Genomic DNA, 26,303 nt, shown 5'->3' on the forward strand with positions numbered 1-26,303 from the left:
TTCCTCAATTTCACATAATGTATGAAGTTGGCAACCAGAACTGTCAATGTAAAAAAATTGTCCAATTCAATTTTTCAGTTCAGAATTTTTTCTTTTGGCAAAATAATCCAATTTTATTTAACTAAAAGCATAAAACATTTTAAATATATATTGTATTTTTTTGTGTAACTTATAATGAATACTTTAAAGGTGTTGTCATGTGTCGCCGCACGCGATGCACTGCGTGGAAGCAGTGTAACATTGCTGTTACAAAATCAGCCGCGAAAGGGCATATCCATGCGTCCAGTGCATAAAACCAAAGATACCATAGATGTACATAATTATCTTGTTTGGAATTTAGCGAAATACGTTATGTAAGAACTTATTTTGCAGAACTCTGAATATCCGCGAAAGGTCTTTTCTGGCATACAACCCACTGGTGCTTTACATTTGGGCAATTATCTTGGTGCAGTACAAAATTGGACAAAGTTACAGAATGCCAAAGAGGATGTATCATTTTGCATTGTCGACATGCACTCATTAACAGTGCCACAAGTGAGTTGCTTAACAGCGTACAAAAGTTAACCTCAATTCATACATGTTTGCTAAAAAATCTACGATTTTTTCTTCAATGGCTAAAGGATCCTATCACTCTGCGTGAAAACATATTTCATATGGCTGCAGCAATGTTGGCATGTGGCATTGATCCCGAAAAGTCTACATTGTTTGTTCAATCAGCTGTGAAAGAACATGCAGAGCTGTCATGGATATTGGGCTGCATGACAACTATGGCACGTTTGGGTCATCTGCCACAGTATAAGGAGAAGACACGAGCAGTGAAAGAAGTGCCATTGGGCTTATTTGTTTATCCAGTGTTACAGGCAGCGGATATCATGCTTTACAAGTATATTAATCTCCAATACACAATATTATTAAGTATGATATTAATCTCTATTTTGCAGATCAACCCATGTGCCTGTTGGTGAGGACCAAATACAGCATATACAACTTACGCAACATTTAGCACGCACATTCAACACCAAATACGGCAACACGTTCCCGATTTGCCACGCTGTCATTAGTGATAAGAGTGCGGCGCGCATACGTTCCCTGCGTGATCCCAGCAAAAAGATGTCCAAATCCGATGTTGATCCAAAAGCGGTTATAAGTCTAACCGACGATGCCGACGTCATCATAGAAAAAGTCAAAAAGGCCGTCACAGACTTTTGTTCGGACGTGCACTATAGTCCTGAAACACGCCAAGGCGTTAGTAATCTAATAAGCATACATTCACTGCTTTCCGGTAAGAGTGTGCAACAAATTTGCGATGAGGCCAAGAGCATAGATACCGGAAAATACAAAATGATCGTAGCGGAAGAGATTGTTGAACATCTGCGTCCCATACGTAATAAAATCAATCAACAGCTGTTGCGGCGCAACGAATTGGTATATTTGCTGGAGATGGGTGCTGAGAAAGCGCGAGAAACCGCTGCTGCTACTTTAGCAGAAGTAAAGCAAAAGCTTGGCATGGGTGCCTTACCCAATATGCCAGCCATATTAGAACACAAGGAGGAGGTGAAAGTTATACCGAAAGCTAAGAAGCCAGTAGTTGAGACGAAAAAGGTTGGTGACGTTGAGGTGCCACTAGTGCCGAAACAACAATTGCGCGTCGAGAAAAAGCAACAAATGCGTGTTGAAATCCAAACAAACACGGATATGGATTTAAATGTGCCACCGAAATTGGACATTAAAACAGCAGCGCCGGCAAGCAAGCCAGCGGAAGCATCGTTAGCGGTTACGACAAAGGCTTTGGTACCAAAGAAGTCAATGGATGCCAATGAAGTGAAGGGAGACAAGCAACAAAAAGAGATAAAGATTTAGGTATTAATGTAGCAAATTCTTTAGTACCGTTAAGTTGTTCCACTGGCTGTGTGTGAGATTTTCGTGTGCGTGCGTATTTAGGTGCGTTTTATTGTATAAATTTTCTGTGCGTTAGGTTATTTTAGAGCGTTTATTTTATTTTCTGCTAATTTTTGTTTTGAACACTAATAAGTAGCAAGCGTAAATTTGCTACTTAAGCTTTAAGCTGACAAATTAAAAAAAAATGCAATTTTTTTCTAAACTTATTTTATAATTAAATTTTGATGCGGAAAATAAATTTGCGCTATTGAAAAAAATTGTGTTTTAATTGTAAAGAAAAAAATTATAAAAAAAAAATTTCAATAAAAAAATCAGATTTTTTATATTATTACCAAATTTTTAACACAAATTTGTAGATGACAACGCCTTTTTAACATTGCACGATATAAAGCATCTGTGTCCTGATTTTGTTGTTGCTGCTGCACTCGCAAGAGATGCCACCCAAAACAACGTCCTCGTTGTGTTGCACTTGCTGCAGTAGAGCGCACTCTCGCACACACATACATACATATGTTATACTCGTTTCTCACTGGAGCTGAGCGTTAAAAAATGCTCGTATTTTATGGCTACCTGTGCAATTAAGTGGCCAGTTAAAGGTTTTCCTACTTTATGGAGGCTTAAAGAGAGCACGATGCTGAATGCATCGAGTAAACAAGTTTTGGCTCTCTCTTTCTGAATAATAATACAAATTCTCTTTATTTCAACGCTCAGTTGCATGCTACACTCGGCCATAATAAATTTAAGAAGAGGAGGAAATAAATAATGCATTAAAACATAATTGAATTAATATTTGAATAATTTTTATTTTATTTTGTGTTTCCAAAAACCTTAATCGAAAATAATTTTCAAGTTTTTTAATTGGAAATACCGGAATGAAAAGGAAAGTTTAGTCCCAAAAGATACATTTTTAATCACATATGCTGGAATGTAAAATAATAATTCCAATGTCGGATTAAAAAATCAAAATTTTGTAAAGCCAAATACCGGAATGAAAAATTAAAAAAGTGTAGTCCCAAAAAATAATAATTTAATGATTTTTTATTATTTTTTACTTCAAATACATAAGTTTTTAGGCCCAATGCCGGATATAAAACCATAATTTATATAATTTGCTTATAATTCGAAGTTATGAAAAGAAATTGTTTCAGAATTTAATTTTTTTTCCATCGTAGCTCAAATAAAGTCGTCTTATGTCACATTATACACTACTCTCACACGCTTTCTTCCTACTCTCTTGCAACAAAGAGCGTTTATTAACCGAAAAAATACATCCGCTAGTCAATGGTTGGCACACTAATACATAGCACACTACCACCACGTACAGATATTGAGTGCATTTGCACTTATGGCCAGCTAGTAGTATACTTGCCCGATTAGCCGGATGGTTAATATCGTTGGCTACGAGAGCTCCACAGTTTGCGGTAACTACTCAATGCGTTTAGTGTGTTTGGTTTGTCGGCATTACTTGATTACTTTGCAAGTAATATAAGTGAATATGTATGTAAATGTAGTGTATGTGTTTTAATAATATAAATTTGAATAAGTTGTACATCGAATGTTGCAAGCAAAAGAAAAAATGGCCATTAAAGTGCAATGAATGATAGGTAGGATATTCGAGAAAAAATTGAACGAGTAAAGTGCAAGTGTATGTACATATGTATGTATGTGTGAAGATGTGCGTGTAAGGTGAAAGCCGAATTTTTATGCTATGCATATTTGAGCATAATGAAATAGTGATAAAAATTTTAACAAAATATGTTTAGATTTGGTGAAAAAAAACGTGGGGAAATTTATGGTAAATATTGTGGTCAAAATTGTGGTAAACAATGTTCAGATTTTGAAAAAAAAATTGCTGTGATTTTCAATTAAATAATTTTTTTTGAAAAGGAAAATAGTAAACATACACATTTTTATTGCATATTTTTTCAAAAATGTTCATAAATTTTATTCACGAAAAAACTAAATTTGAGAGTATAAATATCAAAAACTAATCAAAACTTTTATAAACAATTAATTTTTTAAAATGTCTATAAAAATTAAGGTAAAATATATTGAAAAAATTAGTATTCAAAAATGTTCATACATTTTATGCATGAAAAAACTAAATTTGTGACTAAAAATACTTTAAAAATTAATAAAAAATAGTTAAAATGCAATTTTCAGAAAAGTCTACAAAAATTAAGGAAAAATTTAAAAAATTTTAATGATATTTTTTTTAAGAAAAAATTAAGTTTGAGACTAAAAATATTTTAAAAATTATTAAAAAGTAGTTTAAAAATGAAAATTTCCAAAAATTCTTTAAAGATTAATCTATAATGGTGCAAAAGTTAAAGTTTAAAAAATTTTCTATAATTTAACCCGCGACAATTGTACTAAATGGGGGCAAAATAGTTAACTTTAAGTTATAGAATAATCTTAAATCGAATAATTACATATATGTATGTACATATATTATATATAACAAATGTAAGAATTTATAATAAATTGCTTACTTTAACTGTCTAATATTTAAATATTTGCTTTCTTCCATAGTCAAATGTATAAAACATAAAGGAAATTTTAAGTGAATATAGTCTCAGCGCAACAAAAAACGCTTAAAAGTGTAAGCAAAATTAAATACTTCACATAACATTACTTGCCAAATAGCTACAAAAACAAGTTAACTAAAAACGCAACAACAACGAAAAATCAGCAATCTAAAATAACGTCTACAACTACATATACAATAACAAACAAAAAAGTAAAACCAGCAATAAAGTAAAAAAAAATAATTAAACAACGACTACAAATTAAAAGCAAACAAATCTCGCAGCAGATAAAACAATAACAACCACATTAATATATAAAGTGTACATGCATTGAAAACTACCTGTTTACTCGCTCAAAGCACTTGCGAGTGCTCACTCCCGAAAACCGTCTGGACTCTCAAAACAGCGACGAATGGCCTGCTCAGTGTGCACACATACACTCAAAAACATTTAAATATTAAGTACTTACGTAGCTGTTGATCTCGGCGCTTCTCCAGCACAGTTTTTTGGCGGATAAACGCAGTGTGTGTCACAAGCAAAAATTACAAAAAAAAGGTTTGAAAATCAACCAGTTTACACATAAAAAACGTGAAACAATAAAATATAGCTGCTTATATTTACAAATACATAAATATATTTATAATTACTGATTACTTGTGCAGTGCAATAACAAAGGTGTAAAGTGATTTTCATTTCAGTGCAAAAATATCTGCGTCTATAAAATACAAATACGCCCCCGAAATGAAATAAAGGCAGTCGATGTCAGTGAATGTCAAATAATTTTCTGTGTATTATTTACAATTAAAGTGTGTAGCAAAGTGCGTTAAGCGAGCGCAAACACAACTTGTGCAAACATACAGATATATCCAAGAAATAAGAGTGTACAAATTCTAACAAATTAATGGAAAGAGTGCAGAAAAGATAAAGTGTGTGCAAAGAAGAGTTCTCGTTGGCATTCTAGTTGAAATTACTTGTTTTTGTGTTGCAACTTCGAGTTTTGTGTATATTGTTTTTTTTTTTTTGGTTATTTTTGGTTATACAAACTACAACCAGAACCCGTTTTCTGTTGACTCAAACATCATTTACGGAAGTCTACCTAACAACTACCTTTGCAACAAGCGGTCAAATAAGCGATCGAAAGGCAAAGCAGTGTAAACAAATTCTTTCTAGTTGGATTGGAAGCAGATTTGTTTTAAAAACGGTGAGTGAAATGCACAATTATTAACATTTTTAGTCAGTGTATTATTTTCGTAAAGAAAATCCAAATCTTTTGTGAAAAAGAAATCGCATTTAATGATAACAATTTTACTACGAGCATCTGTCTTTATTATATTATACTCGTATCCACTTGTAGATATTAAAAAATCAAATGTAATTATTTTTGATTAATTGTGTAGAGTCTTCGAATGTAATTTAGAGTTTTTACTCAGTTCTCAACTATTGATGAAGATGACTATTTGCGGGTAATATAGCATATCGGATATATGAGCGCTTTCGAGCAAATTTTTCGAAAAAAAAGTCTTTAATAGAATGCTGAAAATACGATTGCTTTCAGCTCAATTTGTATTATCCTCACTACTAACACAAAAAGTTGACATATTAACATACAGAAATTAAGCCGAGTGTGAGAAAAAATGCAACATTTCATGCGCATAAGCGCAACATAAAATTAGCATTTATGTAGAAATCAAATTCAGCATCAAAATGCACTTACACCTCGGAGATTAGCATTCAAAAGACAAAATAAAAAAGAAATCAAGAAAAAAGCAACAAATGCAATCAAAGGAAAACTGTAATCCACGTACATGCACCGCTGCAATGGCCAACTGAGCTGTAATTGCTGTGCTTCATGCCAAAAGAGCGTATGGAGCGTGCATAGCGAGAGTAAAGACAAATCACGGTGCATTGAATGAGCAGGCGTTTTTGAGCTTGGTGGTGCGGTTGACGGTTGGCGGCAGCGATAAGGCGTTGGTAGTCGTACGTACCAATTGGCGATATCGCCGGCTCACAGCCATATTTGTAACCGGCAACATGCGCGAACATATAACAGTTGCTGAGGCAGCACCAGCAACAAAACAGTGCGCGTTGTTGGTAAGCCACTAAAATTGGTAAGAGCGCTTGGCGTTGCGGCTTGTCGACTGACTGTTGGCAGTTGTGCGCCTCTAATGACTTTTCTTGTCGCTTTTGTTATTGTTATTAGTGCAGGTTTTTGTCTTATTTGTTTGTTAATATGTTGGTTTGTATGTAATATATAATATGTAGTGGTTAGTGCCGTCACACACCGGTGCACAGCAACATGCGTACAAAAGGTGGTGTGGTAGTTAGTAGTGATTTAGAGTTTGTGTTGCCCAAAAGCTGGTAGGTAGCGGTTTTCTGCTGCTTATTGCTGCTGCTACTGTTCACTGCTTGCTTGTTTTCGCTGGTTTTATGTTTGTCATTTTCCCGGTGGATCTTCGCTTTTGGCTTCGTACTAGTCACCAGCGTTTTCTTTTCGCTTTTTTTCTTTGGTTTGTGTGATTTTCTTTTTTATTTTTTTCGTTTTGTTAATTGCGGTTGTGTTTTCTTTTGTTGTGTATATATACATAGATATGAAATATGTATATATTTTTTATTTTCCACGTGCATAGTTTTCACACCCATTCCCCTGTGGTAAACGTTTCTCTAATATTTTTTTGTATTTAATTTTTGTAATTTTAATTTTATAACTACATACTTTATTTTAATAGTTTCTCTTGTTTTTGATTAATTTTTTCTTGCACTAAATTTCGTTGTTGTTCATTATAAGGAAGTTGTTGTTAGGTTTTTATACAGTATTCATACATATTTTAATTTAGTATTTTGCTTAAATTTGCCTTCAAGCGAGGTTAGACTCTCCTTTAGACTTAAGTGTTCCTAAGCCTGTACTATTTTAGTGACCTGATAGCAGATAAATAACGTTTCCAAGGCGTTTCGTTTTCAATTTTACAAAATTCCGGCCTTGTAATACTTGTGCTTGTGATCTTGAGCTAATATGTTGGCTTTTGAGTTAAATGTTTTCCAAAGATAACTCTTTTTGAATTTTACGACTTAATCTTGCAATGCTACCACTTCCTCATTTTCAAATTTGTTTGGTCGCGCAGAACGTTCTGAGTCTTCCAAGTCAAAATTAACACTTTATTTTTAGGCGGCCATGACTTCAGAGTGTGCGCTTGCATTCAATGCCTATCAATTGTACTACTCGACTGACTTTCAAAGATGCTGCGAGCTCTTCTCGTGTTTCACAATATATTTGACCGCGTGAGGCTACCAGTTCCTCATCTTCAAACTTTTTTTGTCTCGCAGGACGTTCTTAGTCTTTGCAGTCATAATATACACTTTATTTTTTGGAGGCCCTGACTTCAGGACGTGCTTAGTCTTCCAAGCTGCAATCAACACATTATTTTTATGAGGCTTGATGACATTCTTGGTCATCCAAGCCACAATCAACAATTTAGTTTTTGGAAATTATGCCTTCAGGACGTTCTTAGTCTTGCAACGCACAATCAACACTTGATTTTTTGAAGATCCAGACTTCAGGACGTTCTTAGTCTTCCAAGCTACAATCAACACATTATTCTTTGAAGGACGTGGCTTTAAAATGCTTCAACAACTTATAAAATCGTTAAACTTCTGACAACTCTTTATTACTAGGGTAATCCATTGTTTCAATTTTCTCAAAAACATTATTTCACTTTCCTGAGAAACTACTCAAGCACTTGTAAAACTGCAGTACAACTTCCTGCAGCTGCATTGCCAACCAAGAACCACTTGTTATACAATCGACACTGCAGCAAAAAATTACATAATGACGACATAAGGGCAGGGCAGACAGCTCAAGCATAAATGTCATAAAATACATTGCACTAAAACATTTTCTGAAGAAGTCTACAGCACTAACAGAGTCATAACCATAAATTTTAGAATACTCGTATATGAGGGATTCCGAATCACGCAAGTGGAGTTGAGTTGAGACTAAATTAGGTATGAAGAAGAATGCAGAGAGACTAAGAAGAAATGTCAGCGCATAGAAACAGGCAGAATGAGAGACCATTGAATTTTCGCTAAACGTTTGAGGAAATGCACTGCAACCGGCTGCCATCTAAAAAGCAGAAGGTACCAAGCAATGTGCGCAACTACAAATTAAACAAGTGGGAGTGTGCTTAAGTGCATGAATATGTACCGCAAATATTTTTGGGCAACTTAAGTGGCGGTGGCAACATAGTCATTATGGAAATTTGATATTTTTGCTAAAGTGCAAGCGGCTGCATATTTACACGCTTTTTGTTTGCCGACAGACAACGACAAATGGCCGAAGAGCTGCCAACTGGCGGATACTTGCAAAACGGTACTTTTTTCATTTCCTTCGTTTTTTTCGAAGCATGGATGGTGGCCAAAAAAGAGAGAAAAAAATAAATTTTGTAGTTTTTGGCAAAGCTTGCACGCATTGCCACATTTGCATAATAATTTTTTGTATACCCTGAACAGGTTCTAGGGAGTTTATAACACACAGAAGGAAACGTAGGAGACGCTATAAAATAAATACGCTTAAAACTTGCGAGCTTGAAACACCATAATCCACAATAAAACTTAAAATAAATTTAGAGGGACTTCGAGTTATGGAAAGAAATTTGACTTCTGTTGTCAATTCAAGAGCTCTAGCTATGGAGAACTTTGAGTTATGGAAGGATATTAGTATGAGTTTTGACTTCTATTGCCAATTCAAGAGTTCAAGTTATGGCAGTCAACTATACATATATGGTAGATGTAAATTATTATCATGACGAGATGAGTCGATTTAGCCTGCCCGTCTATCTGTATATACGCGAACTGGCCCTTAAGTTTTTGAGATATTGCACTAAAATTTTGTACATATTCTTTTCTCCCCAAAAAGCTGCTCGTTTGTCGGAATGGTTGATCTCGAACCACTGTAACATATAGCTGTCATACAAACTGAACGATCCACCTGAAGCCTGAGTTTGCTAAACTTTTTTTCTGAAACTATCTTCACCAAAAATGGCACAGATTATTATCTCTGACATTTCTACAAGTTCTGAAGAAATTTCTCAGATCGAATCAATATAGCATATAGCTGCCATACAAACTGATCGTTCAAAACCAGGTTGTTGTATGAAAAACTTTTATATTTGGCAAGGTATCTTCACAAAATTTGGCACAGATTATTATCTCAGGCATTGCTACAATTTATAAAAAAGTTGTCTAGAACGATCAGCTAAAACATATAGCTGCCATACAAACTGATCTTTAAAAATCAAGTTCTTGTATGAAAAACTTTTATATTTGGCAAGGTATCTTCACCAAATTTAACACAGATGACTATTTCAGGTATTTCTACAAGTTCTGAAGAAATTGTTCAGATCGAACCAATATAGCATATAGCTGTCATACAAACTGCTCGTTCAAAATCAATTTCTTGTATACAAAACTTTTTTATTTGAAAAGGTATCTTCATATTTAGCGCAACTGTATTGTTCTCTTCGCAGATCGCATCATAACTGCCATACAAATGATCGTTCAAATTGTTGTATGAAAAACTTTTACATTTGGCAAGGTATCTTCACAAAATTTGGCACAGATGATTATTTCAAGTATTTCTATAAGTACCGAAGAAATTGTTTAGATCGAATAACTATAGCATATAGTTGTCATACAAACGGCTCGTTCAAAATCAACTTTTTGTATGCAAAACTTTTTTATTTGAAAAGATATAGTAACGATATTTAGCATAGATTATTAACCAAGGAATTCTTACATGTTCCGAAGAAATTGTTTAGATCGAATCACCATAGCATATAGCTGCCATACAAGCTGACCCATCAATATCATGATAAAGCCTTTTTATACCCTTTTATGCAATAAAAAGTGCAACTGTGTAGGGTATTATGGCTACGTTACGGCCGAAATTAATGTTTTTCTTGTATTTTTTCTGTCATTTTTGTCATAACTTTAAAAAATTGTTGGTTTGCTGGCATGACGTTGCTGCTGTTGCTATTTGCTGTTGTTGTAGTCATTTGGTGTGCTGCTATTTACGTTTCCTTGGCACAGTTACAAAGACAAGATGATTTTGCCGCGCATGTACTTATTATTATTGTAGTTGTTGTTGTAGTTTACAGCACGCCATGCGGCGGCAAAGAGCCAAGAACAAACCGGCAATTGTGCAACAACAAAGCGCTACTACATAATATAAGTGCTTACATGCCGCCGCTTGTTTGTTTATTTAAGCATTTTTGATTTGCCTAAGAAAAGTACTAAAGCACTGAAGTACCTCAAACACACGGCCTTCCGACTAAGAGACAGTTATTCACACACATATGTATGTATGTACATACACATGTATGTTGCTGGTATGCAGTTTTATTTGTATAATTTTCGGGCCTGCGCAGGTAATGGTTCTCTTGCACTTGTCAGTGCGTTCATTCATACTTTGCAAAGCCCACGAGCACAAGTCCAGCCGACCAACCAACTTTCGGAATCAGGCATGCATTCGTTTTTATGTCCGTCCATTTGTCTGTCTATGCGTTTCGCTTCGGTCGCTCACCGCTGGTAATTTACAAGTGTTTAGTGTTGCCATTGTCTTTGAAGACCGCCACTCGCTTCCGAAACGCTTTTGTTTAACTGCCGACGCTGTCGTTTGGTTGCATACGAAATTCTTGGTGATTTTTTCTACCTCTCATTTCCTTTTTTATGTCTGACTGCTTCTCCATAACCACAATGCGGAAGCGCACATTTTCATTGCACTGCAGAATTTCGCTTTATATTTATGTACGCGGCCTTTTATCTGTTTTTATTACCTCAGCACTTTTTATGTGCGCGTTTTTACTATCGAATTTCTTTCGGCCACCTTCAAGGCAGTTAAGGCGTCTGTGACTATATACTCGCTATATATACATACATATATGCATGTATGTCTGAAAACTACACTCACATTTCTTTGCCAGTGTTTGATTAATAACATGTGTGTTCAAAAAAATTCATCGCACTTGCTTTTTAACAAATACAACGCCTTTGCCGCACCTGCACGTGTTTATCTTTTTCACACCCTCAACTTGTTTTATCTGTCCTTAAAACTTAGGAGAAACATACTACTTTGCTCGCGCACACTTTCTCTCTCACTGAATATGTTTCTCTCCATCACTCTCTCCCTCATACACACTCTGCTCTTCTATTCCTTTAACTGTCTTTGCCCCCTAATCCAATATTTACTAATCAAACAGTCATACATGACCAAAAATGCCGGTCGATCCGTCTTGCGTGCTTTGTAAATCACTCGTCTCACCAGTATCTTAGCTACTTTCTGCTTTATTCTACTTTCTGCTTTATTCTACTTTCACTGCACGTTTTTACTGCATTGCTTCGTGTTTATTCCCAGTTTTTTGTTGCTGTTGCTTTGTGTCCTTTTTTGTTTCGATCTCGTTGTCTAGCATAATTCCTGTACGTGCATTTCATTGCTATTTGTGGCTTTAATTGCTTGCAATGCATCTTGTTTCCATTGTCTGTCGCATTTTCATTAGTCGTTGTCATTTGGGTTTAGGAATTCGGTTTGTCTCTCGTTTTCTGTTTTGGTATGTGAGATTTGTGGCATTAATTCACCTCTGCAATTAATCTGCCAAACTGACTAATTGTGGTCGTGACAGTTAACATCTATTTGGCGGCCTTTTTTGACTTATTTGCGACACAGAATGAAGTTCGGTGTGACATCTTACAGTAAACTTAACCTGGGTTATTTTTAGTTTGCGGGAATAACACCTGATTTTACCTGGTATTTAGTGCCTTTTGAATAAATTAAATTGTATTATGCTTTTGGCATCAGCCAATAGATCTGCACTTTGGGATCTACAAGAGTATGTTCCGGTTTTGAAACTTTCCGTTAGTCGCCGCATCTTTTCATAGAATTCTCGAGCATTACCCTATTCGGCCAGCTTCTCAAGCTCTTTATACTCTCGCATTCCGGCCTCTTTCTTTGTTTGTCTGCATATGTGTAACGCTTCTTTTTTCAACTCTCGGTATCTATCCCGCCCCGCGCATATTGTGGTCATTAAACTTTGTTCATGGGAGTCGCCGATCGACCTCTGCGAAAATGTTCAAGAAACAATGCTTGCAATTGTCGTGTTGGTCTCAAAGAGATAGCAGCGAGTCACCAACATATCTTATGGATCGGCTCAATTCATTTCAGTTAATGTTTTGGGTATGAAACTTGTCAATACTAGACTCGTATCGAAAGATGTTTTGCAAAAACGAAGTCGTGGATTCAAAGCGGATGCTTGAAAACGTAGCTGATCACCTTACTTACGTTAAACTCATTGTATTGATGAGATGTAGGTTTTGTGAGAGTATGACAATAATCAAATGGCACACCAAAAATTACCCGAAACTGAAAAAACTAAAGATCGCGTAGGCACTGAAGGCCATCTCAGCCGCTCCTTATAACAAGTGTAAGTTGCCAGTCCGGGTTAAATTTGATCGGATGATGTTACGACGCCCTGTGATTGAACTAGTCCCGGTTAGTTGAAAGGTAAATGTTATTTTTGGGTTGGTAATATATCTTAAAAGTATTCGCAAAATGTTCACAACTTTTATGCATCCATTTTTCAGCTGCAGTGCCTAACCTCAATTGACATTTGTATAGTTAAATTTTCATCACAGACATTGAAAAAATACTTTTTGCGAATCTAAAATACTTCGAGTTGCCTAATCGAACTACTTCTCAATTCGCCTTTGGTTTAAAAAAACTGAAAAAAATCTTAAAGGAGTCCTTCTCCCTATTTCCTTCCATTAAGTTGTATCGTGTCTTTTCATAATATTGCCATCAATTTCTTATTTTATTACATAATGCTTAACATCCTTTATCGCCACTTCCTGTCTGCGCGTGCTTAGCGGTGATTATAACACTCGCTTATATTGTTGATTTTGCTCTTCGCTTATATTTTTCCGATCAACCAATGAGCCGCTAATATGTTATTTGCCGATGAAGAAAAGAGAAATGCAGACACTAAAAAGATGAAGTGGTTTTTGCGTTGCTCTACAAATATACGCGTGAGTTTGTGAGTGCAGGAAGTGGCAGCTGTGGTTTTAAGCTACTGTAGATGCTGCTGCTTACAAGCGTGTACAGTTGTTGGTATGTCTGTACTTTAATTACAATTGGTACGTGCTCGGCTCAGAAACATAGCTTTATTGTGTCTATATTAACGGAAGTGGCGTCTTCTGCGTTTAAGATTGCATTATCTTACACATTTGTTGTTGTTGTTGTCGCCGGTATTGCCTTACGGATATATGTGGTTTCGTAGAGCAAACAGAGTTTCACTTAATCAAATTTCCATTTATTTTGTGAAAGTATTATATAAAAGATAATTTTGTTAATTAAAATTCATAGTGAAGCATGAAAGTTTTAAAATGAAATTTTATTATTCTTTGTAACCATTTAGGATTTTGTTATAGTTAAAATAAGCGCCAAGAATATAAATAACGGGTGATTTTTTTGAGGTTAGGATTTTCATGCATTAGTATTTGACAGATCACGTGGGATTTCAGACATGGTGTCAAAGAGAAAGATGCTCAGTATGCTTTGACATTTCATCATGAATAGACTTACTAACGAGCAACGCTTGCAAATCATTGAATTTTATTACCAAAATCAGTGTTCGGTTCGAAATGTGGTTCGCGCTTTTTTATCGACAAATTTTGTTCAGCGATGAGGCTCATTTCTGGTTGAATGGCTACGTAAATAAGCAAAATTGCCGCATTTGGGGTGAAGAGCAACCAGAAGCCGTTCAAGAACTGCCCATGCATCCCGAAAATGCACTGTTTGGTGTGGTTTGTACGCTGGTGGAATCATTGGACCGTATTTTTTCAAAGATGCTGTTGGACGCAACGTTACGGTGAATGGCGATCGCTATCGTTCGATGCTAACAAACTTTTTGTTGCCAAAAATGGAAGAAACTGAACTTGGTTGACATGTGGTTTCAACAAGATGGCGCTACATGCCACACAGCTTCGCGATTCTATGGCCATTTGAGGGAAAACTTCGGACAACAATTCATCTCAAGAAATGGACCCGTAAGTTGGCCACCAAGATCATGCGATTTAACGACTTTAGACTATTTTTTTGTGGGGCTACGTCAAGTCTAAAGTCTACAGAAATAAGCCAGCAAACTATTCCAGCTTTGGAAGACAACATTTCCGAAGAAATTCGGGCTATTCCGGCCGAAATGCTCGAAAAAGTTGCCCAAAATTGGACTTTCCGAATGGACCACCTAAGACGCAGCCGCGGTCAACATTTAAATGAAATTATCTTCAAAAAGTAAATGTCATGAACCAATCTAACGTTTCAAATAAAGAACCGATGAGATTTTGCAAATTTTATGCGTTTTTTTTTTAAAAAAAGTTATCAAGCTCTTAAAAAATCACCCTTTATGAAAGCTCGAAATATCAAGTGAAAACGCTTTTATATTGAGAATCAATAACAGCGAAAATAATATTGTTAGAATATAGAATATATGAAAGACCGAAATAATAGGTGAAAGCTCACAGTATGAAGTATAATATTATCTAAGTTCTGTTTGTGTTTTTTTGTTCTATTCAATATAATTATAGAAGTATTGTGATGTATAGTTTTTTGGCACTGTTAAATTGTAGATATGATTTATATAATTAGTAGAGTGCTGAAATCACAATGAGAAAAAAAATAAATACATAACATTCTCATAAGAAACATTATCGAAAAGAAAAAAATGAAAGCTCAAAATAACAATTGAAAGCTCCTCGTATTAAAAATCTCTATAAAAGAGCAAATGTAAATTTTTTATCCTCAGACAAGTGGAAGTTCAAAGAAATTAATGTTAAAAAATAAAAATAATCTCAAAGAAAACTTGAAAGCTCACAATAACAAGTGGAAGTTCAAAGAATTGAATTTTTATTTTTTGTACCTTTTTATTTTTTTTTTATAATTAATTGATCTCAAGTTTATTTCATATAATTTAATTTCTTTGAGCTAATTAGTTCCATTCAATTATAGATTTGACTGAATATGACCGAAATTTAAGCTTTTTTTCGTCTGGTCAAAAAATAATAATTGATAGTTCTTTTACTAAAACGCAATAAGAAAGTAAAGAAATATGTTTTATTCTCATAAAAAAATGTCCCAAAGAAACTAAATATGAAAGCTCTTCATAAAAATTCATAAAATCGTTATCGTGATTAAAATAACAAGTGAAATTGTTATCATGATTTCATGAAGAGGATGTAATTTATTTTATTTTCTTAAAAGATAAAACATATAACAAAGAAAATATGAAAGCTTGCGATAAGAAGTGAAAGCTCAATGAAAAGAGAAATATTTTATGTGCGTTTTAATAATATTATTATTATAAAATTTTAATTTTTTTTGATTCTATATAAATTTGACTGAAAGCTCTAGCTTCTTGGTGCTGTCGAATTAACTTAATTAGCATGTGAAAGCTCTTCATATTGAAAAACGCAATAAAATATAAAATAAATATTTTATAACTCAGTTGAAAAAAATTATCCAATAAAAAAATATGAAAGCTTGCGTTAGGAAGTGAAAGCTTAATGAAAAAAATAAAGAAAAAAATAATAAATAAGCTTTATAGTTTTGCAATTTTTAAGATATTTTACTGAAAGCTCTAAGCTTCTTGGTGCTGTAGAATGAATTTAATTAACAAGTGAAAGCTTTTCATATTGAAAATCACAATGAATAGTAAATAAATATATTATATAATATATAAGATGAACAAAATTAAGAAATCAGAAAAATATATAATATTCTCAATAGAAAAATTATCAAAAAGAAATATATAAAAGCTTAAAACACAAGTGAAAGCTCTTCATATTGAAAATCTTAATGAAAAAGAAAATAAATATTTTTTTTAACCCCAGATGAAAAAAAGAAAGAAAATATGAAAGCTCGCTAAGGTATGTGAAAGCTCTAAACAATTAAAGCTTTTTTCTGTTAATATTTTGATTACTATTATTTGAAAAATCTTACTGAGGTTGTGGAAATTTGAAAAAATATTAATTATTTCATAAATAAAATAATTATAATTATGTCGAATGGACTTAACAAGTGAAAGCTTTTTATATTGAAAAGCAAACTGAAAGAGAAAATAAATACTTTAGACATCAGCTTAAAAAAAATTGTCCCCAAAAAAATTATCTCCAAAAAAATACGAAGGCTCGCAATAGAATGTGAAAGCTCTTTCTTCTGCTAAAATTTTGATTGTTATCATTTGAAAGTTCTTCTTAATGTGGGTTGTGAAAATTTGTCAAAAAATTAATAACAATTAATTCATAAATAAAATAATTGTATATTAAACATATTCAATGTAAACTTCTACACTACATTTTCTCTTCACCTTTTTTGGGTGATTACTTAATCAAATTTGTGTGGGTAGTCTTCAATGCCAAACAGCTGTTGTCTACCACAAGCTTTTGTCTACGATTTCGTCTACGCCTTTGCTCACTTTGCTAATTTCCAGATGTTTAACTCAAGTTTTGTCGCCGTTTTGCTGTTTCTACTCATACATATGTCTGTATGTATATACTTGTATGTACAAATGTGTATTTGGCTATAACGCCGCATTACTCACCACTTTTTATTTCGGCTTATTTAATGTCAATTTAATACAGACAAAAGCTACAAACTGGTTTACCTTGTCGTTTGTACGAAAGCCGCAAAAGTGGTTTTGTTTTCTAGGTCTTAACGCGCATAAACAAAACAGAAGTGAGTGAAAATTTGAAATAATATTATTAAGCAAATGAGTTGAAATAAATATTATAGCAAGTTCAATAAAATTTACTTTTACAAAAAAAAAGTATTAAATGCAAACCCTTTCTAAAAGCACCATAGCAAAACGTGCCAAAATAGGTGAATCGCCGCACGGTTATTAACTCTTCAACGTCAAACAATTGTTTTTGCTGCTTTTAAATATTTTAGCGGTTATTGCCGTCACCTTTTATTCGGTAAAATTTTCCAGTTCCCGCTGGAATTTCGATTTTTTACTAAGCGAAAACAGCTGTGTCGACATTGGCTTTCCAAACAGCTTACTTCATCGTTGCAAAATGTAGGCGGAAAAAATTCCTTTCGCCATAAAAAAAAGTAAAAAAAAGCCTACTTTAGCGGCAACCAATTAGCGGGACTCTGCAATTTGCGCCAATTTCATTGAGTCTTCTTGCTGTCAGGCTTTGTGTTGCAATTAGTAGACTATAAATCTTTGTTTCCAATTTTCCGCTGACACTCACAGCTTTTTCATCAAAAGTAAATTCATATTTTTTTCTCTTTTGCGCATACCTTGCGCATTTATTTCCTTTTAATTACTCACGCAGATGCTTACTCCAGTTCACTCGTGCTCTATATGCAGCACCATTCCGCATGCCACATTACATTCCTGCCGCCACTCACGCATCGCGCCGAAACGGTGCCGCGCAGACACCCGCTCTCTAGTAATTTTTGAAATGCCGCAAAGGCATAGTTTCCCGAGCAAATTTTGCACCGCTATGTGTATTTTTAATTTCCAATTTTATGTGCTCCACAATTGCAGAATTTATGCTTGTTTGATGTCTTCAGTCGCTGCCATTCGCCGGCAAGTCATTGAGTACCATTGTAGCTGGCGTGCTGCCCGATTGCCGCTCTGCCTTGTTGTCTGCCCATTTGTCTAGTGGCACAGCTGCTAGTATTGTTGTTGTTGCTGAGGTGCGCCATGTGCGCTTTCTTCCAAAAATAGCCGCACTCATGCTCGTTTACTTGATGAATTCTTAAGTTGAAATATTTAATTTCACTTTTTCTTCATTACAACCTTTTTGTTGCTCAAGCTGCTGTGGGAGTTGTGGAAGCTCTTGTGAGGTAGCCAATTTGCAAAGTTGTGAAAATGTTGTTTTAAGAAGCAACGCTAACAAGTCTACTCGCAATTAAAAAGTGCTTTGGGAGTTATATAAATTTCCGCTTTTTACTAAAGTTGGAGAAAACGGCAGCTGTTTTTGCAAAGTTTCTTAATATAGACTCCGACAAGTGCGGCAGTTAAATGCAGGATCAAGTTTTATATTTCTCTTTTGGAAATTGGATACATTTTCTTTTAATTGGGATGCTAATTTGTTTTTCTTGTTGACTTGCTGAAACTTTCACAATGATGAAAGCTCTTTTTAATAAGCTTTTGAATATATGTTTTATAAGGAAAGAGTTTTTACCAACATTTTTTCACGAATAATCCTTATTTCATTCGTGTATCTGTATATAAGAAGATATAGAAGTCAGTTTTCTTTTAGAATTCTTAAGCTTTCATATTAATGAAAGCTTTTTTAAGTGTTCTTTGATTAATAGTTTTAGGAGACAACTTTTCGCTTAAATCTCACAACGAATGTAAAGATTATATGTATAAATTTTCCTTAATATCTGCTAGATTGATTTTCCTAATAACATGCCTAAGCTTTTATATTGGTGAAAGCTGCTTTTAACTGGTTTTTGAATAATTGTTTCTTGGAGACAACTTTTTCGATTACAATTATGAATGCATTAGTTAATTTCAATATAAGTATAGCTGTATTGTAATTGTAACCGAAAGCTCTAAGCTTTTTAGTGCTTTTAAATTTACTTAATTAAGTGGAAGCTCTTCATATTGAAAATTCATTTTATATATCCTCAGATAAAAAAAGTGATCGCAAAGAAATATGAAATAATAGGTGAAAGCTCACAGTGTGAAGTATAATAACATTTAATTCAAATGTAAATTATAAGTAAATATTTTTATTAAAATTTGTTGGATTGCTTTTTTAAACAATATGCCTAAGTTTTCATATTTGTGAAAGCCTCTTTTAACTGATTTTGGAATCATCGTTTTTTGGGGACAACGTTTTCGTTTAAATTTCTGGGTTTAAATTTGGTTTTTTGGTGCCTGCTTTCTTGAAGGCAAAGTTAGTTAGTCCAATTTCACTGCGAATGTGAATACTATTATATAAATACTATATATACGTTACATATTCTCTCTGATAAATTATGAATAGCTTTAAGTGAAGATTTGCTTAAGCTTTCATTTCGGTGAAAGCTTTCGCTAACTAGTTATTGGCTTTGTGGCGTAATTTCGGTCTAATATTAACTTTAGTCCACACAAAAACAACTTAGGAGAGTAATTCCTCTTCGTATACAAATACCGACCATTTCCTGATCCGATTGTTGTAAATTAAAACTACAAAGGCTGCTTCTCATGGAATTATTTCACTGTTTCGCTGCATACTGCATTACCAACGAATATTTAGTTGCCTAATTCCACTTTAAAGAGCTTCTTATTTGAAAAAACTCGAAGATCCATAGTGCTCTATAGGCGCCAGCCTGTGTAAATGGCAGAATTCTCCGTAAGTATCAGAATTGAGTCGTTTTCTTTATTTATACATTTGAATTATTTAAATTCTTGCTCTACCCTCTAGTTCCATTTCCCCCCTGATCTAATTTCCTTCATATTTAATATCGAAGCGCCGCTGTTAGTAAATTTCTTCCATTTTCATTTAAAAGCTTCGTGGCTTGTTTTGCTTAATATGTCTCAAATTTTTGTTTTTTTCCATTTTCGTTAGACTATTGGCTTGTGTATTTTGGTGTTCCGGCTCATTTTGTTTTCGTATTGCTCCATATTCCCTTTGATTGCGGCCATTAATTTTGATTAAATTACATATTTGGTTGGGTTGTTATCGAAAGTTTCTGGTAGTTTGTTTGGTTTGTTGACAGTTGTATGTGAGCTTGTAATTTCACAGCATGTCTGTATTTACATTAATGATTCTAGAATCTAGATGTACATATCTTTACATATATAAATCTTCTGACCGTGTGTTTGCCTTGGAATTGCTCCTAAACGGATGGACCGATTTTGATGAAATGTTGTGTGGTACGTTCAAGGAGATTCAAGAATGGTTTTTATATTTACAATTTGGTCCCATTGGAAAATGTTTTTTAAATTAATTTTTTCATTTTCAATCAATTTTTAAATTTGGAATGTTTGACCGATAGATGGCGCTACCATCGCAGTATCCAATATTCAAACCTTAAATTGGCGTAAACGTGTATTAAACAAAACGATGCCAAAGTAAAAGGCAACATCTGGGGATCAAGTTTTTTATCACATCGAGAATACTTTTTTTTTAGGATAATTCCAAAAAGTGTCTTTTTTTCCATAAACATATTTTTTCAATTTTTTGTTTGTTTTGTTTTTCAATATTTTGATTTGTAAATTATTTGAATAGTTCAATTTCGGTCGCTTGCTTTTTTATTCCGGCTATTCAAAAGAAAAATTATTCAGTGAAAACTTTACGTGCGTTTCACACAAGAGGTCAATTGCAGATTGAAATTTGTTTACGAAGCCACGAAAAAGGTCGCCCTAATATCGGTCCATCAAAGTATGGCAGCCAAAGGCCAAGGCAAGGCAAGAAGTACTCCCAGGATGCGGGTGACATACGTGCGGAATTATGGATCGCGGTCAATAAGCAAGCGATCGTCACGATGTCACAGCACGACTTTTTTCAAACAACAGTTACGATGTTTCATGGAGTTTTATCTTGGAGTAGGGTAGGTATATGTGGTACTGTTAGATGCTAAATGTACTATGTTGAGTGGCAAAAGAGAGGTTTGTCGCACGTACATATTTTTCTTTGGATGGTGGATGGTTGTCACACCAGATCAAATTGATGAACTCATTTCTGCGGAAATTAATGATGCAGAGAAAGATCCAGTGTTTATATGAAGTTGATGAAAACCAACATGGTTCATGGACCTTGCGGACAACACAATTACAATTCGGTTTGTATGCCTGAGAATAAATGCGCGAAACATTATCCATGTGCTTTTTCTGAAACACAAGCTGAAAATGATGGATATCCACTCTATCGGCGTAAATATCGAAGTTAACAACACATCAAAGTTGACAACACATGGGTCGTACCATATTCGCCACTATTGTCTAATTCACATTCAAAAGTCATGTGAATGTTTGCGTATTGTAGTTTGGTGTAATCGATAAAATGCGTTTTTGTAAATACGTCACCATTGGAAGCAACATGGCGGTTATTGGTTTTTAAAACGACACGGTCGATACGTGAACTGAAATAAAGTGCTTTGTAGGATATTTCTTTTGAAATTCATGAACGTTTTTCCGACTGATGTGCGTCTCGAAGTTAATTTGGGGAATGACCAAAGAGTCTATTTCCAACCCAGAGAATACAGTACAGTCAACAGAAACACCACCAGCAACAAAATTAACATTAGCGAGTTTTTTTCTCAACTTCCGTCCAGTGATCCGTTTGCGAGAACATTGCTCTATTCGAAATACGTTGATATTATACATGGGATGCATCATCGAAGAAATTGTTACGTAGAAAGCAGGGTCATCCAGTAGATGGACATCCAGGTGTGTTCTCAACTAATGCATTAGAATGAACTTACACAATCCACCCGAAAAAACGAATGCCACTGAAGTTCACACACATTTCGCGCGATGATCAGCCTTCAAATTCGGGTTATGGGATACGACCAAAATTACATTGCCGAAGACATTTTACATTGCATAAGCTAAGAATGGAAATGGGTCAATACTGATTGATACTTCCCATGGTCTGATATCAATCCCATATGCCGTTTATCAATTCACGAAAGATGGACTCATCACGAATATTTATACGAACATTGGCCAAACTGTCGTAAGTACGATTCCTTGAGTGTACGAGCAATCTGACAATGAAGACGACACCGTGAATTACCAGTGGAATTTGTAAATTCTTTGGAGAGGCCTGGTATGCCACCGCATTATCACAATCTGATTGTGATGCACCTATCAAATATAAGGGACAGAATGCTTGATTCTACGGATTTCTTTTGAGTTCTAACGATTTGCCATTTCGGTTCAAAAGTATTCAGTTTTCCAGTGAAAATTGAATTTAAAATGACGATCAACAGAATAAGTCGCATAGTGGGTGGCATACATTTGGAAATGCTATGTTTTCACACGGCCAGATATACGTGGCGTGCTCAAGAGTTGAAAAACCATCTTCTCTGTACATTTAACGCACCGGACACAGAACCAAAAAATTTTTGTTTATCAAGCTGCGTTACATTGAAGAAAAAATGTAGACAAATAGCAAATAAATGATTATCAATAAAATATGAATTTTTGTCTTTTCATTTCAAAACACATAATTTCCGCGCAGGACAACGCTGCGGGGTCAGCTAGTACAGTTTGTTTTCACTTACAGCAGTGGCGTTGAGAGCGAGGGTGGGCCTGATTGCTTTGGTTTTGCGTTCTTGAGAAGCATTCATTTGTTTTTTTTTTTGTTTCATGTCGGTGAATTATTTTATATGTTTTTTTTATATAAGCTTGTGAATTACTTCTATATTTATAAGTATGCATCTAATGTAGTTGTTTAGTTATACTTCAATGGTGTGATTCAGCTGTAACTCTCTTAAGATTTTTTGGATTCTTCTATTTGTAGAATTATTTCAAAGTTGTATATTCGCACGATCTTCATTTCATCTTTGCTGTTAGCAATTTTTATAAAACTTGCAATATTGTTGCTCCAGATGTCGGATAATTTACTTTAAGGGCAAACAATACCGGGTGGGCCATATAAAATTTAAAATTTAAAAAGTCAATAAAAAAACGGCTTGATATTTTTCAAAGGTCTAAAATTTATTTCAAAGGTTGTTTTATGAAATCTATTTGTGGAAAACAATTTCGGACAAATGACCACCACGGCTGAGTTTACAGTAGCTTATACGATCTACCCAATTTTGGAGTACTTTCTCGATGGTTTCAGGCCTTTCGTCTCGTACTTCAGATCTTGAATGGTTTCTGGATGGTTGGCATAACATTTATCTTTAACAGCTCCCTACAGAAAATAGTTCAACGGAGTTAAATCGCAGCTTTTAGGAGGCCAGTTCACACCACCTCTTTTGCTGATTATGCGATTTTCGACGATAGGGCGTAAAAGATTGAGTGTAGCGTTTACTGTATGGCACGTAGCGCCGACCTGCTGGAACCAAATGTTGTCCAAGTCTTCCTCTTCAATTTGCTTGAAGAAAAATTCGGTTAACATTGCGCGATATCGCTCACCATTGATGGTTACGGTTCCTTCTTCATTTTCGAAGAAAAATGGGCCGATGATTCCACCAGACCAAAAATACAGTGATTCGTGCTGGGTGCATTGGCTTCTCGTGCGGGTTTTCTGTGCCCCAAATGCGACAATTCGTACGCTTGTTAACGTAACCATCGAGGTGGAAATGAGCCTCGTCCGAAAAGATGATTGTTAGGTAAAATTGACCATCCTCGGTCAAACGATCTTCTGTCCAATCTGCGAACTGTAGACGGAATGTTTATTGTCATTCGAAAGAACATTCTTTGGCATTTATTTTTTGAAGATTATCGCTTTTAAATGTTGGCCGCGGCTACGCCTTAGATGGTCAGTCCGTTAAGTTAAGTGCTCACCGAAGTGTTCTCTTAATAAATCTATTGATTGAATGGCACCGCCTTGTTGAAACCAAATTTCGCCGAGATCACGAGCTTTAAATTGAGGCATCACATAATAGGTTATCATGGCGCACTACGGTTGCCATTGATGTAACGTTCTCACCGGCATCATTTTTGAAGAAATATGGACCAATGCTTCCACCTTATACGAATGTCGAATCGAACAAACTGCTAGCTTAAATCAAATAGTGGCAAAAGCGAAATACAATTGTTTCGAATTAATAATCAGAGTACTTTTTGGTACTAAAGCCAACTGTAAACCTTTGTTTTTTTGACAAGAAAGCAAAATGCGAACGTTACTAGCCGAGCTGTGACGAATCGCAGACGCCTAGCAAACCATATGTCAAAGAAAACTAACGTTTGTACTTGCATAACAACGCACAAAAATAATTTTGTACAAACCAAACAGACCTTAATTTCAAATACTCAAGTCATCCCATTAAAAATCACATAACAGCTGTTAAATTAGTTGTCGTACATATGTAAGTGGAAACATGTGTTTGAAATCTCGCATACTAAAAAAATATACATATATTTCTCAATAGCAAATAAGTTATAAATCTTCAGCGATTCTGTGGAAAAATTAAAGAGACGAAAAACAGCTGGATCGTCACTTTCATGCACACCACATAGATAATCGTAAATGCCTGTACACTGTAGACAGGGGTGGATCTGCACCGCAGGTAGCGCGCTCTTATCAAATTGCACTTGAAATTGCCTACAACGCACACTCAATACTTATTAGATATCAATAAAAGGCATATTGAAAGATCGCACTCGCTCATGTCACTGGCAGGTAGTTATTGGAAATTCGATCTGCACTCTCGAGCAGCCCTTACATAACCTACTACATGTGTTTACAAGCTGCGAAGAAATGAACTCAAGTGCTGCGCAATAATTGCCGGAAACAGCTGGATTTTTGTTCGACTTTTTCTTTTGTAATTTACAAGTGGTTTGTAAAGGTCTTGATTTACAGCTAAACTAAATGTTGGAGTGAACGTTTTTTTCGGTTTGTGCGAATTGAGAATCTAATTTTATACATATATAAGGGATGAGACACGTGAATATTTGAATGTAAGGTTTAGAGGGTTTTTTCAAATCTGAAATCTCATTGTATTTTTTGTAAAATTTGAGTTCAAACCTATTAATTCTCAACACTTCTCTTTGCCAACTATAAATATAAACCACCGTTAGAATTTGTACTGCATTAATACATAACTCATTACGTATTCCATTTAGTTTGCATATGTCCGTCCATATTATGGCTCAAGTAATATGTTATCTGATAGCCATAATCTTTTGATTTTCATAATTCTCAATTGGCATGCATTAGCCGTTGCATAATTATAAATCAAGAAAATTTAGATATTGCGTTGTCTTCGAAGCTACATATCATAACTGATACTTATTGCGGATGTGCGTAATGGAAAAATTGCATAATTAATAACTGAAGAGGTAAACACTAGAGAGTAAATAAGCTGCGCTAGCGGCCGACTGCCTAGAGTCAGAATATTTATGTCAGACACGTTCGTTTATCGGTAAGTGGTGTGGAGTAAGGCATACTCTTGGCTATGGAGTTTATGTAATCACGTATAAAATGTGGTAGAAACGAAAAAGAATACGTAGAAGAAAATAATTATGGTTTTCTAGTAAATAATTATGGACTATAGGCTAAGTAGACAGGCAAATTGCGAAAAGGAGAAAAAACGTATTGGTGAAACTAATCAAATATACTGATTACATAATGTATTCTTATAAAATAAAAGAATGTTGAGGAATTGAAATGGATACTAATGAAGAAACCAGTAATGGAAAATAATGAAAAAAGTCGGAAAATGGTTACAATGCTTGGTTGAAGAAATTATAAGATCGCTAAGATAGCTAAGATTTTTTATTGTAAAAGAGGGTAGAGAACGCATTTGACGACGAACCATGCCCAGGACGGCTAACAATATCAACTGATGATCAACACGTCAATAAAATAAAAGCTTGAGTGCCTGAAAACTGACAACTAACAATCGGAGAACTTACTGGCATCGTTGAAATATCGGAAAGATCATTGAAAATGAACAAGAAAATGAAGAAATTGTAATGGACGAAATTATAGGATCGCCAACATTTTTTATTGTAAAAGAGGGTAGAGAACGCCTTTTACGACGAACCACGTCCAGGACAACTGTCAACATCAACTGATGATCAATACGTCAATAAAATAAAAGCTTGAGTGCCTGAAAAAAGAGAACTAACAATCCGAGATCTTACTGGCATTGAAAACCATTTTGATAGATTATTTGGGTCTAAGAAAAGTAAAAGCACGATTGGTTCCAAAACT

The 26,303-nt window shown here is 34.7% G+C and overlaps 2 protein-coding genes across 14 annotated transcripts in view; both read left to right on the plus strand.

Moving 5' to 3' along the window:
* The first annotated feature begins 44 nt into the window (after window positions 1–44).
* On the plus strand, window positions 45–2,156 carry LOC105224031 (tryptophan--tRNA ligase, mitochondrial). Its single transcript, XM_011201998.4, has 4 exons — window positions 45–312; window positions 373–534; window positions 621–883; window positions 942–2,156. Exons 1-4 carry the CDS (start codon window positions 175–177, stop codon window positions 1,858–1,860), a joined length of 1,482 nt encoding a protein of 493 aa, XP_011200300.1. The 5' UTR covers window positions 45–174; the 3' UTR covers window positions 1,861–2,156.
* A 1,108-nt stretch (window positions 2,157–3,264) lies between these two features.
* Window positions 3,265–26,303, plus strand: part of LOC105224032 (rab11 family-interacting protein 3) — a 163,410-nt gene continuing 140,371 nt past the window's right edge. For 7 of the 13 annotated variants that reach the window (XM_049457192.1, XM_049457197.1, XM_049457196.1 and 4 more), the window contains exons 1-2: window positions 3,310–3,694; window positions 4,432–5,628. The gene's annotated coding sequence lies outside the window, so the exon portion shown is untranslated. Of the gene's footprint in view, window positions 3,695–4,431; window positions 5,629–26,303 lie in introns of all 13 variants that reach the window. The other 6 variants (XM_049457194.1, XM_049457199.1, XM_049457203.1 and 3 more) reach the window with 3 other exon arrangements.

Source organism: Bactrocera dorsalis, chromosome 5, assembly GCF_023373825.1.
Source record: "Bactrocera dorsalis isolate Fly_Bdor chromosome 5, ASM2337382v1, whole genome shotgun sequence".
Classification (NCBI taxonomy): domain Eukaryota; kingdom Metazoa; phylum Arthropoda; class Insecta; order Diptera; family Tephritidae; genus Bactrocera; species Bactrocera dorsalis.

Bases quoted from the DNA above. Each gene is read 5' to 3' on its own strand.
- LOC105224031 (XM_011201998.4), top strand. From the start codon at position 175: ATGAATACTTTAAAGGTGTTGTCATGTGTCGCCGCACGCGATGCACTG. The intron at 313-372 runs GTACATAATTAT...CTTATTTTGCAG, and splicing joins AAACCAAAGATACCATAGAT to AACTCTGAATATCCGCGAAA. The intron at 884-941 runs GTATATTAATCT...TCTATTTTGCAG, and splicing joins GCGGATATCATGCTTTACAA to ATCAACCCATGTGCCTGTTG.